This window comes from Equus quagga, chromosome 3 (genome assembly GCF_021613505.1).
Source record: "Equus quagga isolate Etosha38 chromosome 3, UCLA_HA_Equagga_1.0, whole genome shotgun sequence".
Lineage (NCBI taxonomy): Eukaryota > Metazoa > Chordata > Mammalia > Perissodactyla > Equidae > Equus > Equus quagga.
In genome coordinates, this window is record NC_060269.1 from 53,896,219 (window position 1) to 53,912,455 (window position 16,237).

At 36.7% G+C, this 16,237-nt stretch overlaps 1 protein-coding gene across 3 annotated transcripts in view; it reads left to right on the forward strand.

The window, feature by feature from the left end:
* The first annotated feature begins 7,882 nt into the window (after positions 1–7,882).
* Positions 7,883–16,237, forward strand: part of PALLD (palladin, cytoskeletal associated protein) — a 383,758-nt gene continuing 375,403 nt past the window's right edge. For all 3 annotated transcript variants that reach the window (XM_046656558.1, XM_046656559.1, XM_046656560.1), the window contains exon 1: positions 7,883–8,020. In XM_046656558.1, coding sequence (XP_046512514.1) covers positions 7,925–8,020 — 96 coding nt within the window. In that variant the 5' untranslated portion in view covers positions 7,883–7,924. The remainder of the gene's footprint in view (positions 8,021–16,237) is intronic.

A 16,237-nucleotide genomic window follows, 5' to 3' on the forward strand; every position in this document is an offset into this window, starting at 1 on the left:
AAGATATCAAGTCAACTTAATTTAAACCATTAAAACTTTCAGCCATGCAAAGATTCTTAAGATTTTTTAAGTTATATTCAACCTGTAAAAACCATTGGTTTCCTTCCTATTTCCCTCAGCATAATATAGTGAGCTTCTATGCTAATATAAACACTTCAGAAAAATCACTTTCTATGGCCACCTCAAAAGTCCATGAATTAACTAAGCCATTCAATGAGTTGTATTTTAGTTGCCATTAGGACCAATATGGAATTAAACATGCTTTTATGTAAAGGTTTCCCTGTAGTTAGGACTGTGTCCTCAGAGCGGATCTAAGATAGAGTGGGCCAAAAGATATGACATTTTAAAGTCAGCCAGATCAAGATGAATGTCCATATGGGCAGAATATGGTCCACTTGAAAATGGATCTGACGATTTGCAAATCAGCCGGCAAGGCTGACTCACAGCATAGGAAGTCTTGTTTAATATATTTAAAATTGATGAAGTTTATTTTTAATTCTCCAATATGAAACATACTGAATTCAAAATTTCTTTATTTGATTATTCTCTATTTTATACTCAAAGGACTTCAAAAATTTTACTCTTTAGTAGTTTCATCAGTCAAGAAAGGATTTTAAAAGATTAAAATACTTTAGGCTCATTGTGAGGTTAATTTCTTTCTTGCCTTCATTTTTTTTTTTTTTTTTGATGGTAAGCGTAATGAAAGCACACACGAATTTCAAATACAAAAAAGAAAAAAAAGTTTCCTTTGATCTTACCTTCCAGATATAATAACTAGTATACAATGTGCTCGTTTCACTTAACAGTATATTTGGGATAGCTTTGCCATGTCACTTCTTGCTATACCATATTTGAAAGTACATTTAAAAAATTATTATTAACAAGGAAAAGTATACAGAGCAAAAATACTGGTATTCAAGATAATCTCTGATGCCATTTTTTCCCTCAGATGCTATTTTTAAAAGTAATAATACAACATGTACATTGGGTAAAGCCTTCCACCCAGCCCCATTCACAACCCCAGTCAGAGAGCATTTGTTCTCCAAGATTAGCCACTGTTACCTTCCAGGAAAACTTTAAAATTTTTCATTCATATGCCAGGAAAGAGAGAGAAATTATAGATATATAGATATAACTATGCATACACATACATATGATGAAGGTACACACACTGTTTGGTATTCTATTTTTATCCTATCCTATGCTGAATATGGTCTCTTAAGTGCATACTTATCTACTCATTCCACAGCCTTTTTTTCTTTTTTGGAATTTGTGTGAGCCTAAAGAACTTTTCCTTTGCTGAATGAAGTGAAATAGGAATCCAGTTCTTTAAACTGTAATCAGAGGCAGATCAGTGGAAAAAGGCCAAGAAATAAACCGAGATATGTGTAGTTATTTAATTTATGCTGCCATATTGATGTAATGTTCTTCCTATACAAGAATAATATATGCCATTCCATTTAATCCATTATTCCATTCCTTATTTTTCATCTATCAGGAATTTGTGGGCACTGCAGCAGTCTTGAAGGGCTACCTTCCTTCAGTACTATTCCGTTTCTCATAATCTTCCTGGATCTTTGTCAGGCTAATTCCTCTGGACAAACCCTATATCAATTTTTCTGGTTGCACAAAAAAAAGTTGTTTTAATTGAAATTATATGACATTCGTGGATTATTTTAATGGAGAATTATTTATGTTACAAAATCAGTTCTTCCTGTAGTGTTCCATCTATTCCATTATTCCATTCCCTTCTTTTCTTCAGTATAGGTTAAGACCTGCATATTAGTTCTTAGTATTCCATGATGTTTTGTCTTTTATTACTATGTATTGCATCGTATGTGTGTGTGAATAAATGTGTGTATGAGTATGCATGCACACACATGCACATATACTTTAATACACCTTAATATAGCGTGTTAAGGTAGAACTATTTTCTTCCCATTCCACCAGTTTTTTTAATTGAGAGTGGATGTTAAATTTTGATCATAGACTCATTAATAATCTATAGAAATAGCCATATAGCTTTTCTCTTTTGACTTATTAATGTGGTGAGTTAAGTATTAGATCTTTGGCTGTTAATTAAGCCAACCTTTATAACTTGGATAAAACCCAATTTTCCATAGTGTATTCTTCTTTTAATATACTGTTTGACTTCTATTTATAATAACTTTTCAGATTTTATATTATTCAAAATACCCATCTGTACTTTTCTCTCTTTATTCAATTTCATATTCATGTTATTCTTTGTAAAGAAATATTAAATTTATTTCGCTTAAATTCAATAAAACCTATTTTTGAAATTAATGTTACTGATGTTTAAGCCCAGAAGAATAAAACTTTTTTACACTTGGATCTTATAAGCCAAATTAAAAATGAGATTATTTCTGATCAAGTGTCATAATACCTAAGTGTGCCAAAATACCCATATATAAACATGGATTATGGAATCTACTCTCAGGCAATTTCAACTCTAGTTTTATTACTATTGGGATAAAATTATCTTTCTATCTTCCTTTTTGTTTGTATGTTTGCACATACACAAACTGGCAAACATTCCAAGTAGCAGAAGCATGTGATCAAAAGACCACCCACGGGCTGGGGCTCCACATATACAGCAAATTTAACCACAGTTCCTAAAATACAACTCATGAGAGACAAATCTGAAGTCTACTGCTACTTGTGGATGGACATAACCAGTTTAACCAAACAAGTCTTTGGGGCATACCTGATTCTGTGATGTGTAACCAAGGAAACTACAAAGAGGAAGAAGTAGGAAAAATGGCCGTGGTTTGAAGGACGCTCGTTCTCAGGATCACCAGATGGGTCAATAAGTGGCTCATTACAACAATTCCACAATCATTTTATGCCTCTATTTTTTGTTTGTTTCTTGATCAGGTTTCTCAGTTACTATTTTATATGCTGCCCCATGATCCTTGTTTGGTGGTAGAACATGCTAGAAAAAGGAAGAAGTAAAACGCTCAAAAAAGGGGTAAGTAGGCCAGCTCCTTCAGAGTCAGAGGATTTTCAGAATTCCCTGGGCCACCATGGGGAGAAAAGATCAAAGAAGGGTGAATGAGCAAGTCTGCACACTCCTATTCACATCCCTATTATCAAAGAACCTTTGATTACCTTTACTTTACCTATTGTTTACTTTACCTACTGTTGTTACCTATTGTTTGTTTACCTATTGTTTGAGGACTCTGAACAACCAGAGTCCTCATCTTCTAAAAGGAAGTTTGTAAACCTTCCAAAATATACTCTGCACCAAAATATACTCTGTTCTTAATTAACCTGAAACTGTAAGGTCAACTGATAGAAAGTATGAAATAGAGTGCTCCTCAGCCTGTAAGTCTCAGTGAAAAAGAAAAGTCAGTGTAGTCACGGAGTGAGAGATCTAGAGAATGAAAGTTTACAGTTAAATAATGAGATGCATGAATTTGCAATTTTGAAAATGGAGCATGCCCAAGTGTGTCTATGGGAGCATGTCCAAGAGCAGCTAATGGAATAAAGCTGTGGCAGACAGCCTCCAAAATGACCACCAATGATCTTGCCAATTGGTACTCATGCCCCTGTGGAGTCCCCTCCCATATGGAATAGTGCTGACTTGTGTAACCAAGCGATATTGCAGAAAAGATGGAATGTGACCTCCAAGGCTAGGTCATAAAAGACATTGTGGCTTGCACCCTACTCTTTCTTGAGTCACTCACTCTAGAAGAACCAGCTGCCATGAAGTAAGGAGACTCAAGCAATGATATGAAAAAGTCTACATGGCTCCTGCCAACAACAGCACTAACTTTCCAGGCCCATGGGTGAGCCACCTTGAAAGCAGATCCTCCTGACCCAGTCGTGCTTTCAGACAAGAGAAGCCATGGGCAATATCTTGACCGCAACCCCATCATACCCTGATTCGGAGTCACCCAGCTAAGACACTACTGGACTCCTGGCACACAGAAACTGTGTGAAATAATAAATGCTTATAGTTTTAAGATAGTAATTTTTTCAATAATTTGTTATTTGTTGTTAAGAGTTGGAGCTGGTCCATTTATGTAATCTGTGGGAAGAAGGAGGGAGATAAAGATCAGTAGAGATAAGCAGATCAAAGAACTAATATGCCAGGGTGTGGAGTAAATAAACAAAGAGATGCTGACATCCCCTAGGATATTGGAAGCACTTGGAGTGAAGAGAATCAAGAGTCCAACTAGACCCAAAGTCTTAATTGAAAAAAAGTGGAAGGAGGATGAGTGGCTCAAATGCAAGCACTTCAAAAGAACAGGAATTTTTACAAGAAGAAGTAAGCAATTGGAAGTTGAACTGAGACCCATTTAAGGGGCCGCTGACCCCACTTCCCAACCTCAGGTGCACACAAAAATGGGCTCTGGGGGTAAATATGAAAGTGCTTGACAGATTGTCTTACTGCCTATGCACTATCCTCATCCTTAATATCAGTTGAACCTCATTATAATAACTTAGAGAGCCTTGGTCAACCATCTTTCCTAAGGAAAACGAACATCTGCTTCAGATTCTTGTAATATTTTTAAAACAATCATGGTTTGCTGCACTGCTCACAATACACCAAAAAAGCCTCATTTCTTTATCTTCTTGAATAAAATCATGTCTAGCTTTGAGGCCTCTTTCAGGACCACAAGCTATCTCTCTCTTTTTTTTTCAATTTCTTTTTTCTTCATATAGCTTCATCACTTTCCTGGTGTTATAGCAGGATTTGGGACCAGGCATTCCAAGAAAATGTGGGAGAGGCCTCCCTCTGGTCAGTAAACCAACAGGCTCAACACTGAGAGTCACTGTGAGATTTGTTTTAGCCTCCATGGCCCATTAGAAAGTAGAAGCAGCTGCCTCTTTCACTGCAGCTCCCATGGCCATGATGCTTAATGCTCAGTGCCCTGGCACCCTGCATGAGTGTCATGGCCTCTCACAGAACCCACCGCCCCTCCATCCTGCCTGGTTCGGAGAACCCTACTTTCTCCCAGGCCAGAACCAGCATCTTCCCCTAGAAGCACCATCCTCCATCTCCCTGCAGATAATCCAACAGTGTTATTTCAATCATACCTACAAATCAACGTCACTTTGAGTTTTACACCTGCAACTTACAACTTTTTATTTCTACAAAAAGGTGTGAATTTTCTCCTGTGACAAAGGAACTCTAAACATAGTAAAACTTGGCTATACCTCCTGGAAAAAGGAAGGGTAAATGTATTTTTATTCATTTGTGAATGACTCTAGAACAAAAAAGGATGAGTGACTAATTTATCAATAACTCATTACGATTATTTTTATTATTCTGTGCAGTGAACATTTATGGGGTTGCATGCCCATCTCTTCTCTTTCTAGCAACTGCAAAAATATTTATCTTTCTTATTAATGTTTTAATGAGAGAAAAATGTTAACATGAGTGTGCACGTCTTCAGCACACACTTTAGGTGGGGTTGTAAAATGAACCTGGGATTTACAAAAGTTATTGCCTGGATGCAGTCTGGTCTAGAGGAAAAAAAAAAACCTAGTGGCTCCTGCATAATTTACTATTAATACAGCAATAAAACCTGTTAAAACATTAAGGTGAAGGTTGGGTCATAAGGTTAGCATCCATTTATCTTAAAATTATTAATACTAATGAGATTATTAATATAGTCATTGTATATATGGCATTTTTAACCACTTTCTCAGTTAATTTCAACAATTCTTTCCGTAACTAAGGTGATATCATGAAGAGGTTATAACATTTTGTTTCTCATAATCTCTTCCACATTCCATTTGCCTTAGGACACAACAGAGGTTTTTGTTTAATTTTTGACTATGACATTTTTCAAACAGAAAATACAGGTATTAATGTAACAAAGAGTCACAATACCAAGAAGTATCAAATATTACTATTTTTCCATATTCCCGTCATTACTGTTTTTTAGAAATATAACTCTAGATATAATTGAAGTCTCTGTTCTCTTCTCCGACCCAATCCTGGAAATTTCTTCTAGTGCCTCATCTTTTCCATTGTCTGTGTTCTGCATCCCTGGTACTGGAGACTGTCTATTTTAAATTTTCCAGAGAATAAACCTCCCATCATCCAGACATGGAAAGGGGTTGTCTCCTGGCTACCTGAAGTGGAAATAGGACAGTATGGTCTAACTGCTCCTTAGGGATTCTTTGAACCAATTCCTTGTTTTCAGCTCCTGGCTCCCTCTTAGAAGTATCCAGAGTTGCCAATCAAAATTATTTTCAAGGAGGAACTAGTGTGTCCAACTCCTGAGCCTTTCTGTGACTCTGTGGGGCAAATCACTTGCTTCTCATCAGCATCTCCTTCTGCAGGCATTTAAGATTTCTAATTTAGTTAGACCACTCATCTTTATATTAACCATTTTCCAACAATTTTGTCCATTTCTAGAATCTTCTACTCTCTTCTCTCCCAATTTGCATCCTTTTGGGTTTTTGCTATTATCTTATGGGGTTCTGGTAAGAAAAAGATATAAACACATGTGTTTCATCATCCGGAGGGGTTTTTTTCTCCATAAGTATAAATTTTAAAATGCTTATTAATGAATATAATAGCTGAAACAGCCCACGAAAGTGTCCGGTTTCAAGAAGGACCATTTATAAAGGACCAGTTTTGCTTGTAAAGAAGAGTATAAAAGTAGACCTTTAGAAGTGTTCCACCATTAGAGAAAAAAGCTTCTTTAGATAGGAAACTGGATGGACTCTCCTGGTACTATCCAGACTAAGGCAGACTCAGCACTTCGTCTCCGAATTCACTAGGAGGTTTTGTGTGATTATTTTCTGCTTCTTTGATTTGGCTCTGTGACCTGGCCTGAGAACAGAAAAGCTTTCTCTTCTTACTGCCTCTATTTGTTATTTGGAAATTCAAAATATTACAGTATGTTACAATGAGATGCTACAAGATAAGTAATAAAATGGTTGTGAAACATTTTTTACAACTGTCAGAGGGTTCATACTTGTCCTAAACAATAGTCATTCATCATTTGTTTATTTTTTCAGCAAATATTTGTTGGATTCTCATGATGCGCTAGGTATTGGGCTAAGAATTCAGTGTTCCAACGTGTATAAGATTCAGTCCCCCAGGGGCCAGCGGGTGGCGCAGTGGTTAAGTGCGCACATTCCACTTCTCGGTGGATCTGGGTTCGCCAGCCCAGATCTCGGGTGCAGACATCGCACCGCTTGGCACACCATGCTGTGGTGGGCATCTCACATATAAAGTAGAGGAAGATGGGCATGGATGTTAGCTCGGGGCTAGGCTTCCTCAGCAAAAAGAGGAGGACTGGCAGTAGTTAGCTCAGAGCTAATCTTCCTCAAAAAAAAAAGATTCAGTCCCTGTATGCACATGTCTATTTCACCCTACTATGGACTATCTCTTTAATACACATCATAGTCATATAATAATTTTTAATTAGCAACCTGAAGTAAGAGAACAGTGGGACTTCACATTAAATTTGACAGGTGGCTAAATTTTTAAGTAGTTACTGTATTTACTATTTTAGGATAATCTACCTTATGACTAAAAGTTAAATGCACAGAGCAGGAGATTATAGGAAGAAGAGCATTCCTTATGAGTGTCACTTTTTCTCCTTAGAATCACATACTGTACTTTTAATTGATTAAAAATACGTTAAGAAGACAGGTGGTGGTTTCCAGCCACAAGGTGAGAGTGCAGAGGAACATGTGTAAGTCCTATGTTTATTAGATCCATAATTGTAGTTCTTTCTACACTAAGTGCCTTTAATTTCTAAGAACCCAGCCCTCAGGCCCAGGGTAGCTTCCCAGCCCGCTGCTGGAATTCCTGATCGTGGCAGTCTGCTGAAACGTGAGATCAGTTACCAAATATAGTTGAGTGGAGTAAGAGGCCAGATGAGAGTCTGAGGCCACAGTTGCCTCAAAGTGACCACGGACCAAGCAGTCTTTAATGAACAGGCAAGGCCAACCTCTGCTCCCTGGGAAGAGGAACTGCTCATCTGAAATCCATCACCTTTTTGGAGTCTTCAAACCAAGGATTGAAAAGGTCTGTAAGATGTATCTTAATATATTAACTGGTAGGGCAATATTTTTTAAACTTTTTTTTTTTAAAGCTAACAATATCATAGTAGTTTGTCTGAAGTTATAATACTATTTAGAAGATGCCTTGATTTTGCTTTTATTTCGAAAGGAAAAGTCATGGGAATTTGATAGTCGTTCAAAAAACAGAGAATACATAAGATTTACTTGCCAGCTTTATTTCTACCTATGCTGTCACAGAAATGCATTGTCTATTATAACCTTAAACATGCTAAATTGGTGCTATCAATTCCAAAAGGATTAAATGCAGTTATGAAGCCAACGTTTGTCAAGACTGTGTATGGGTTTTGTTTTACAAAAAATAAGAACGTAATTAATTTGAACGTCGCCCATACTTAAGCTAAATACTAATGGCTTGAAATGATATACTTTAGGTTTTAGTAATATTTTAAGTTGTTAACACACTTTCAAAGGATTTTTTAAATCAGTTGAGGTAATAATAGCAGACATTTTAAATTATATTTATGCATAAAGTTTACATATTTATTTTTTAAAAAGATAAAGCTTACTGAGGAAAACTACAGTCCAGTCAAATTTAAACATCACAGTATAATTTTATATCACGTTGTTTTAAGTTACACATGAAATTGTCTTGAATCCAATATATGAGGTTGATACAGAATGATTTCAGGCTCATATTACTTTTTAACATTTGCTAAAAATACTAATTGCCTTCTAGTATGAATAATGTGACCACAGTTAGAGTCCATTACCTGAAAATATAATACTATTCAAAATCTATTCAATCATGTATGTACAGAAATTAAATCCTTATTACATGATAAATATACTTTTCAACAATTTTTCCTCAAAGAAAAAACTTGAATGCTTATCTCAGTTATTCAGATTTTTAAAATCAGAGTCTATTCGACAAATTATTCCTAACAATAGACAAGGTCTAAGAGATTTATCAAGCTAATAACTGCTCTATAAATATATGATTACATATTCCTAGAATACAAATTAGTTCTGTCACATTCTAGTGTCCGATATGGATTAAAGTCTGTATCCTAGGGGCTCTCTGTCAATTCTCTGTCTGAGTTTCTCTGTTTTATTGCTAACGTTGAGTATTCAGGGGGTCCTATAGCATATTTCACACTAGAGTAAGGATCTAGATTACACCAAACAATCAGAATCACTTTGAGCTCTTTACCTCATTTTTTTAAAAATGTAGAGGGGAAACGTTAGTCAGGTTTTAAAATAAATCTGACGCATTCTTAAAGAGATAACAATTGAATTTGGCAAGGCCAAGTCAAGAGCCTCCACTTCATTAACAATACGTATGTGGAAGACATCAGAGTGTTGTCACAACTGAGTTCCAATCAGGAATTCAGGCCACCTAGAGTTAATGGCTGCTTCCTAGTCAAATCCCAGCAAAGAAAACAAAGATTGAGCGAAGCAGCTCTGACTATAATTCGAAACCGTTAAATCATATCAGAGGGTATAGAAACAAATTTGGTAAATAGGTTATGAATTTAGGTGAGAAGAACGAAGCCGTGAATAAGGATAATGGCAGCGGAAATGGATGATTTGGAAGTAAAATCTAGATATTTGCAACTAATTCAATATGGTGGATAAAGATGATAATATGAAGAGGACACCAAGGATAACTACAAATACCCTCTCTGTAAAATACATTAATATGGCTGTTGTGGACATTAAATGAACTATTTTATTATGTCCCTGAAATTGAGAGAAAATATACTGTTTGAGGATTATTTAAAACTGTCGAATAAATATGAAATATCTTCCTCTAATGACAATTTACTTAAAGACTAGGAAAGAAAGGAATCCATGTGTATTTATCAGGAAGGAGAGTATAAAATTGTTGTGCATTTCTGGCATCAAACAAGATTTTATAAATTCTTTAGGTTTAACTTTTGCCCTACAGGGCCCTTGGTGAAAAGAACACTACAAAAAGAAAGAAAGAAAGAAAGGACAGGAAGAAAGATTAAAAAATAATTCAAAAAGACAATTTAGGTGATACAAACAAACTTTATTTAACGCAATGAAGTGGACAGTCTCTTTTCGGAGAACAGCAAAATGGGGCGGAAGGCAGGAAGCTTTTATAGCGTAAAGAGTAAAGAACAAGAAAGAGAAAAATAGAAAATATCTGATTAGCTGGAGGCACGTAGTCAACCTTGTTTAGGGTGAGAAGGAACAAGGAAATAACTACAGAGTTCACAGTTGGCTTGGGGTTTGGAAATTGGCTGACTAAATGTACTGCGTTTCTGGTCAAGCAGAGCATTTACGGGGACACAAGAATTATCTAAGTTTCCGTTTGCTGATGTGGCCCCCTGGGCAAGAGCAGCTCCATTTTAGGCCTAGAAAGTTATTTCAACAGAAGGAAGAAATTTAGTCTGGGGATTACCTGTGATTCCAAAACAAGAAAAAACAAGTTTTAAAGCTTTTTCTACCTTGATTTTCATAGTTTAGGTTTTATTTTAAAATGTTTTTAGTATTGAATCTTTGTACCAACAGTGTTTATTACATTTTCAGTAATTATTTAAATATAAAAATAAACAGAAAAAAAATGACAAGTTTAAATTTTAAAGTCACTTATAATTTTAACTTTTTTTTAAAGAACATGAAATAAGCAACAAAGGATCCCCTTAAATCTCCCACCCCTCAGCCGTACCCCTGCCCAAGTCCTACCACGGAGCGAATCAGCATTAAATGTTTGGTGCATGTTCTTCAACCTTTTTCACGCATTTATTTGTAACTATATATGCATTTTTAAGTGCTTATTGAAATGTCACTACCCCTGTCTGGACTCTCTAAATTGCCTGGCCCATGTGGTATGGGATATTGTGTGATCCTTGGTTCCTTTAAGGTTTTTATACCATCAAACACTGTTTCTTTCAAAATTATAGTAGCTCGTCAACATTTCTACAAACTACTCCACAAACAAGTTGCAAAAGTTCTCTCTTTATCTAAGTCCTTAAATACCCATAATATCCCCAATGGGAAAATAAAACTTTGTGGTTAAATGCAGGTTTCAACCCTATGTCTACCATTTCCTGACAGTTCAACTTTGGCCAAATAATTGAATATTTTTATGCTATAGTATGTAAACGAAATAATAAAAAGAAAAATAATGTCTATTCCATCAATTATTCTGAGGATCAAATTATTCACTATATTAAAGCAGGCAACTCACAACTCAGAAGATGTTATACAGTAAGTCCTCAGGGAAAGCTAGCTTTGATTGCTTATAATTGAATTCTCATTTCTACTAGACTCTGCTGTTTCTCATGCATATGCCTCATCTTTCCCAAATTCCTCCCAAGTCAGGGAAATATTCTACATTTCAACAGCCTATAGTGCCTTGCCTCATGGGATCCTGCAGGGGTGTGTCACAAGTATTTTTTGATTGACAAATAGAGGACTCTCCTGGATATCATACATGTGATTTTCAGATACTTATCCTCAAAGTCTTAAAACAAATGTTATTCATAAGCTCTAAATCTATCTTTTCTGTTATTTGTATATTCATATGTGTATGTGAATCACATATACTTATATTACATATTCAGGAACTCAAAAATAAATGGTTTCCCAAATACTAGGATAGTAATGCCAAGACAATTTAAGATGATAAAATTGATTATGTCAGAATGTGTGATACACATACCAAATATAAAATGTTCCATAAAAACTTGCTTACATGTTCTATATTTCATGGTAGAACATGAGTCCAACAAAATTCAGATAATATTAACTTAGGAGAAGTTAAGAACTGTAAATCACAATTAGAAATAATCCATAAATTAAGTGACATAAAATTCCTTAAGAATGGATAAAATATGCACAGCAATTTAACAAAATAGGTGACCGTGGAAATTTACATTTGAAAGTAGCATTTGCTTGGGATCAGCTAAGATGCTGATAAGCTGCCTGTTGAAGTTCAAGGTGGAAGTGAATTTACAATGCCTCACAGTATTTGCTGACCCTCCCAAACCATTGCTTCACCAAACATTCCAAGATCTGCAGACACCAATGATAATATGCAAATATGCATTTCATTTCATTTCATTTGTACCCTAACAACTTTCAAAGAGAATTTGAGACTGCCTGCAATTAAAGCACAGTACAATTGCCCAAAATCAATTAAAAAGACCAAATCAAGCATAAGAAATTCAGAACCTGACATTTTCTCAATTCCCCTACTTTCGTCTTTCCTCCTATTAGAATGTTAGCTCCATAAGGCAGAGAATTCCACCTTACTCACAGCTGCATCCCCAGCCAGAAGAGAAGCCTAGCACACAGTAGGCACTCGACAAATAGACACTGACTGAATAAGACAACAGAGAAAGTAAGCAAAAACAAATTATTTTTAGCTAAGTCATTTGTAGTTCTATGACTCAAAATTTAACTCTGAGCTTGCTAAGTGTCCATGTCAAAGAGCGTCATCAAAGGTTCTAGAATTCTCATTTTTTTATAGTAGAAACGACAGAAAACAGAATAAATGTGTTTCTGGTTCTAAACCTTTTCATGACAAACTTTCATTGAGAGTAATAAGAAACATAAAAATCAATGTCTTCACAGATGTGGGTTCTTTTTAATGCAGTGTCAGACCTACAACTGTTTTGTATTAGTGAAATGAGCATGTAATGTGTATTTTATATGTATACACTAACAGCTATTAACATATAGCATTGATTACTTGATCAAGTTCTTAGCAGAAAACAGAGCCTAGGGGATGAGTAAGTATTGATAAGGCAGATGAAAAAGCGGGATGGAGAGCAGAACAATGTTTCACTGAGGAGAGCATTTTCCAGAGAAATGCAACAGGGTGGGGCCTGGGTGGCTGAGAGTAAGAAAAGGGGACAGAACATTTCTGCCTCGTGCCTTTGTTTGTGTGGCTCTCTCTCCTGTCAATTCCTATCTGGGGTTCAAACCATGTTTTAAATACCAGATATATTTTTCTCCAACATCTGCTGTGATCCAGACACTGTGCCAAGCATTAACCATGCAAACACTGTCAGTCGCAGCTCCTCCTTTCAAGGTGTTTGCAGTCTAATGGCGAAAGAATTCGCTAAACCAATATTTATAATTCAATAAGAGGAATCTCACAGTAAAATACTGTGCAAGTGTCATATTTGGAAAAAGGAACAAATTATACTGGCTGGGGAATCATAGAAAACACCAAAAAGAAGTGAAATTAAGTAAAATTTTCAAGGATGAACTAGAAATTGAAACACAGAAACAGAAGGGAAAGGCAAAAGGAATAGCATATGCAAAGCATGGAGACATGAAAAGATACAGAATGTTCAAGGAATGGCGAGTAGGCCAGTGAGGTGTGAGTGCAGCATATGTCAGAAAGACAATGGAGGATGAGGCTGGAGAGTTTACATCAGGGCAGACTGTCCAGAGGTACACAGATAACCTGCATAGCATGCTTTGGACCTTCTCTTATCAGCCAGAGGGGACCACTGGAAAAAAAATACCAGAGGAGTGACATGGCCAAATTTGTAAAGATGATCTCTGCCACCATCTTTGATCTTGTGGGGACCTGGAATTGGCCACCCCAAGATATGTCACTTTGGCATCAGGATTATTTGAGGCTGATTGCTTTTGATAAACTGGGACAGGGAAGGAGGCTCTGAGGAATGGAACTTGCCCTTCCTTAGGACACATTTACATTTGTAAGGTAAATCTCTATCTGTAAAAGCTGCCTCCCTCTCTGTACCAGGAAGAAGAAAGGAGATGACCTTCTCTCTAGAAACTCTTAATCAATACCAAAGGCAATGACTTAAAATCTGCATTTTATTGTGCTAGTCTGGTAACCTCCTGTAACTGACTTCCCTCCCACTCCCAACTTTGGCATTCCTTAAGGATTAAGCATCTTTCCTTAGGCTAGGAACCGATTGCTGCTGCACTCACCTGTGACCGCCCAGCTCCAGACATAGACTTGCCTCCTGCTACGCCCACCGAGATAGCAGACCATTACCTGCTGTGTCCATCAAGCACTGTGCCGACAGGGCAATCTTGTGACTATTGTGGAAGGGACATTTCAATCACATGTGAAACACCCTGTTTGGGGCTATATAACCACTCTGTGCACCCCACTTCTTCGGTGCCCTTTCTTCCTTCGGGAAGAAAGGCCCCGGGCCATGGTTCCTCTTAAAGCTTTGTTTAATTTTCTCTTGCTATTCTGTCTCATGTGAATTTAATTCGTTCTCCAGCTAGACGAACCCCCATTTGGGGAGAGGAAATGTCCTCCTCCCCTACAATCTCTTACTGCAATTTGTTTAAACTGTTTTAGTAGCATTATCATGTTCCTCCTTATATTAGAGTCATTTTTCACTCTTTTCTAACCCCATCAATCCCTCGTACTGGACTGTAAGATTGTTAAAGGTGAGGAACTATGCCTGGCTCTTCTTCACCCTCCCTGAAGATCCCCTGAATCATAGCAAATGATAAATAAACAGTTGTTCAGTTGATCTCTTGTTCAACTTACTATGCTGGGAAAGGAAAGTGGAAGAAAGGAAGAGCGGTTTAAATGGGCAGTGCCAAAGAAGAGCCATTTCTCTTATGGTGAAGAAGCTAGAACTACACAAATTCAAAGAAATTAGAAAATGGTTGTAGCTTATGAGAGTTTTAGGGGAAGCGAAAATTAAGCTAAACTATGAATGATGGAGGTGATGAAGAAGACACGGAGGAGAAAAAGAGGAAGAAAGGAATTTCCAGGCAATTCAAATACCTTAAGAAGAGGTATTTCTCTTAAGAAAGAGAATACTTTATGCCTCAAAACTTCAAAATCTTTCCATTCTACTCACTAAAGTGAAACACTTTAATGTTTTTGGCATTTACCTCACTTCCTCTTTACTCATTAGAAGCAGCATAAGCAGTTCTTTTTAGTATATTTCATATTCTGTATCTATCACACCAGCGCAGAATTACCAAATGCACTGTTTGAAATAAAACGTGAAACCTCAGTGAAATAACAGAGATGTTTGCAGTTGTATTTCTTTTGATTACGACCTTTTAATTTTGAGGTGTTGATTGACGTAGAAATCTCTGAAGCATGATTTTCCAGTGAGTTTGGGCCACCTAGAAACTTCCCTTGTTCATTCACATTGAATGAGCATTTTCCTTAGACCACATGCATGTTCTAGCAGAAATAACTGGATTGCAAATTAAACCCGAACCATATATGCCATACAGCTATTATTTTCTTTTTCACTGTGCAAGCGGATCCTGATCCTGACAACTGGATCCTGTCAGATGGCACCTCTTTAAATCCAAAATATAAGTTAGTAAGCAGGTAATTTAATCTGCCTCCAGTAAATACATCCGGTTTTTTTTTTCCTTTTTTTGGTGTTTTTTGTGGGGGGGGGGGGGGCGGTGAGGAAGATTGCCCTGAGTTAACATCTGTTGTCAATCTTCCTCTTTTTGCTTGAGGAAGATTGTTGCTGAGTCAACATCTGTGTCAATCCTCCTCCATTTTGTATGTGGGATGCTGCCACAGCATGGCTGGATGGGCAGTGTATAGATCCATTTGCAGGATCCAAACCTGTGAACCCCAGGCCACCAAAGCAGAACACGTGCACCCAACCACTATGCAAATGGGTTGGCCCCAAACACTTCCTATTTTAAAGAAAGAATTGAAAATTATTTCGCCATTCAGAAGTTTGCTTTAAGCTTCTCATATAATGTTTTTGGTGAAGTTTAAAATGTTCACTTTGCACTAAATTAAATTAATAGCAGAACTCTGATTTCTAATACGGAGTTTTATTAGTGTGACACATTGCTTCAGATTTTCATTTGTGAAAACTATAATGTATTGGTACTAAAGTGTATGGTTAAGATCATGTACTCTGGAGTCACTGCCTGGGTTTGACTCTTAGCTCTCTTGCTCACATTTTCTGCCTCAGTTTCTTTCTTTCTAAAGGGGGGCCTGTTGTGAGGCTTTTAAATGAAATAATCTACATAATGGCTCTTGACACGATGCCTGCCTCATGGAGAGCAGTCCATTGTTAGCCATTATCATTATCATGATTATCACTGTTAGTCTTATGTATGTTATACGAATTCACTAGGTAGTCGTTCTATAACGAGAGTTGGCAAACTTTTTCTATAAGAGTCCAGATAGATATTTTAGGCTTTGTCAACCATACAGTCTCTGTTGCAACTACTCAACTCTGACATTGTTCCACAA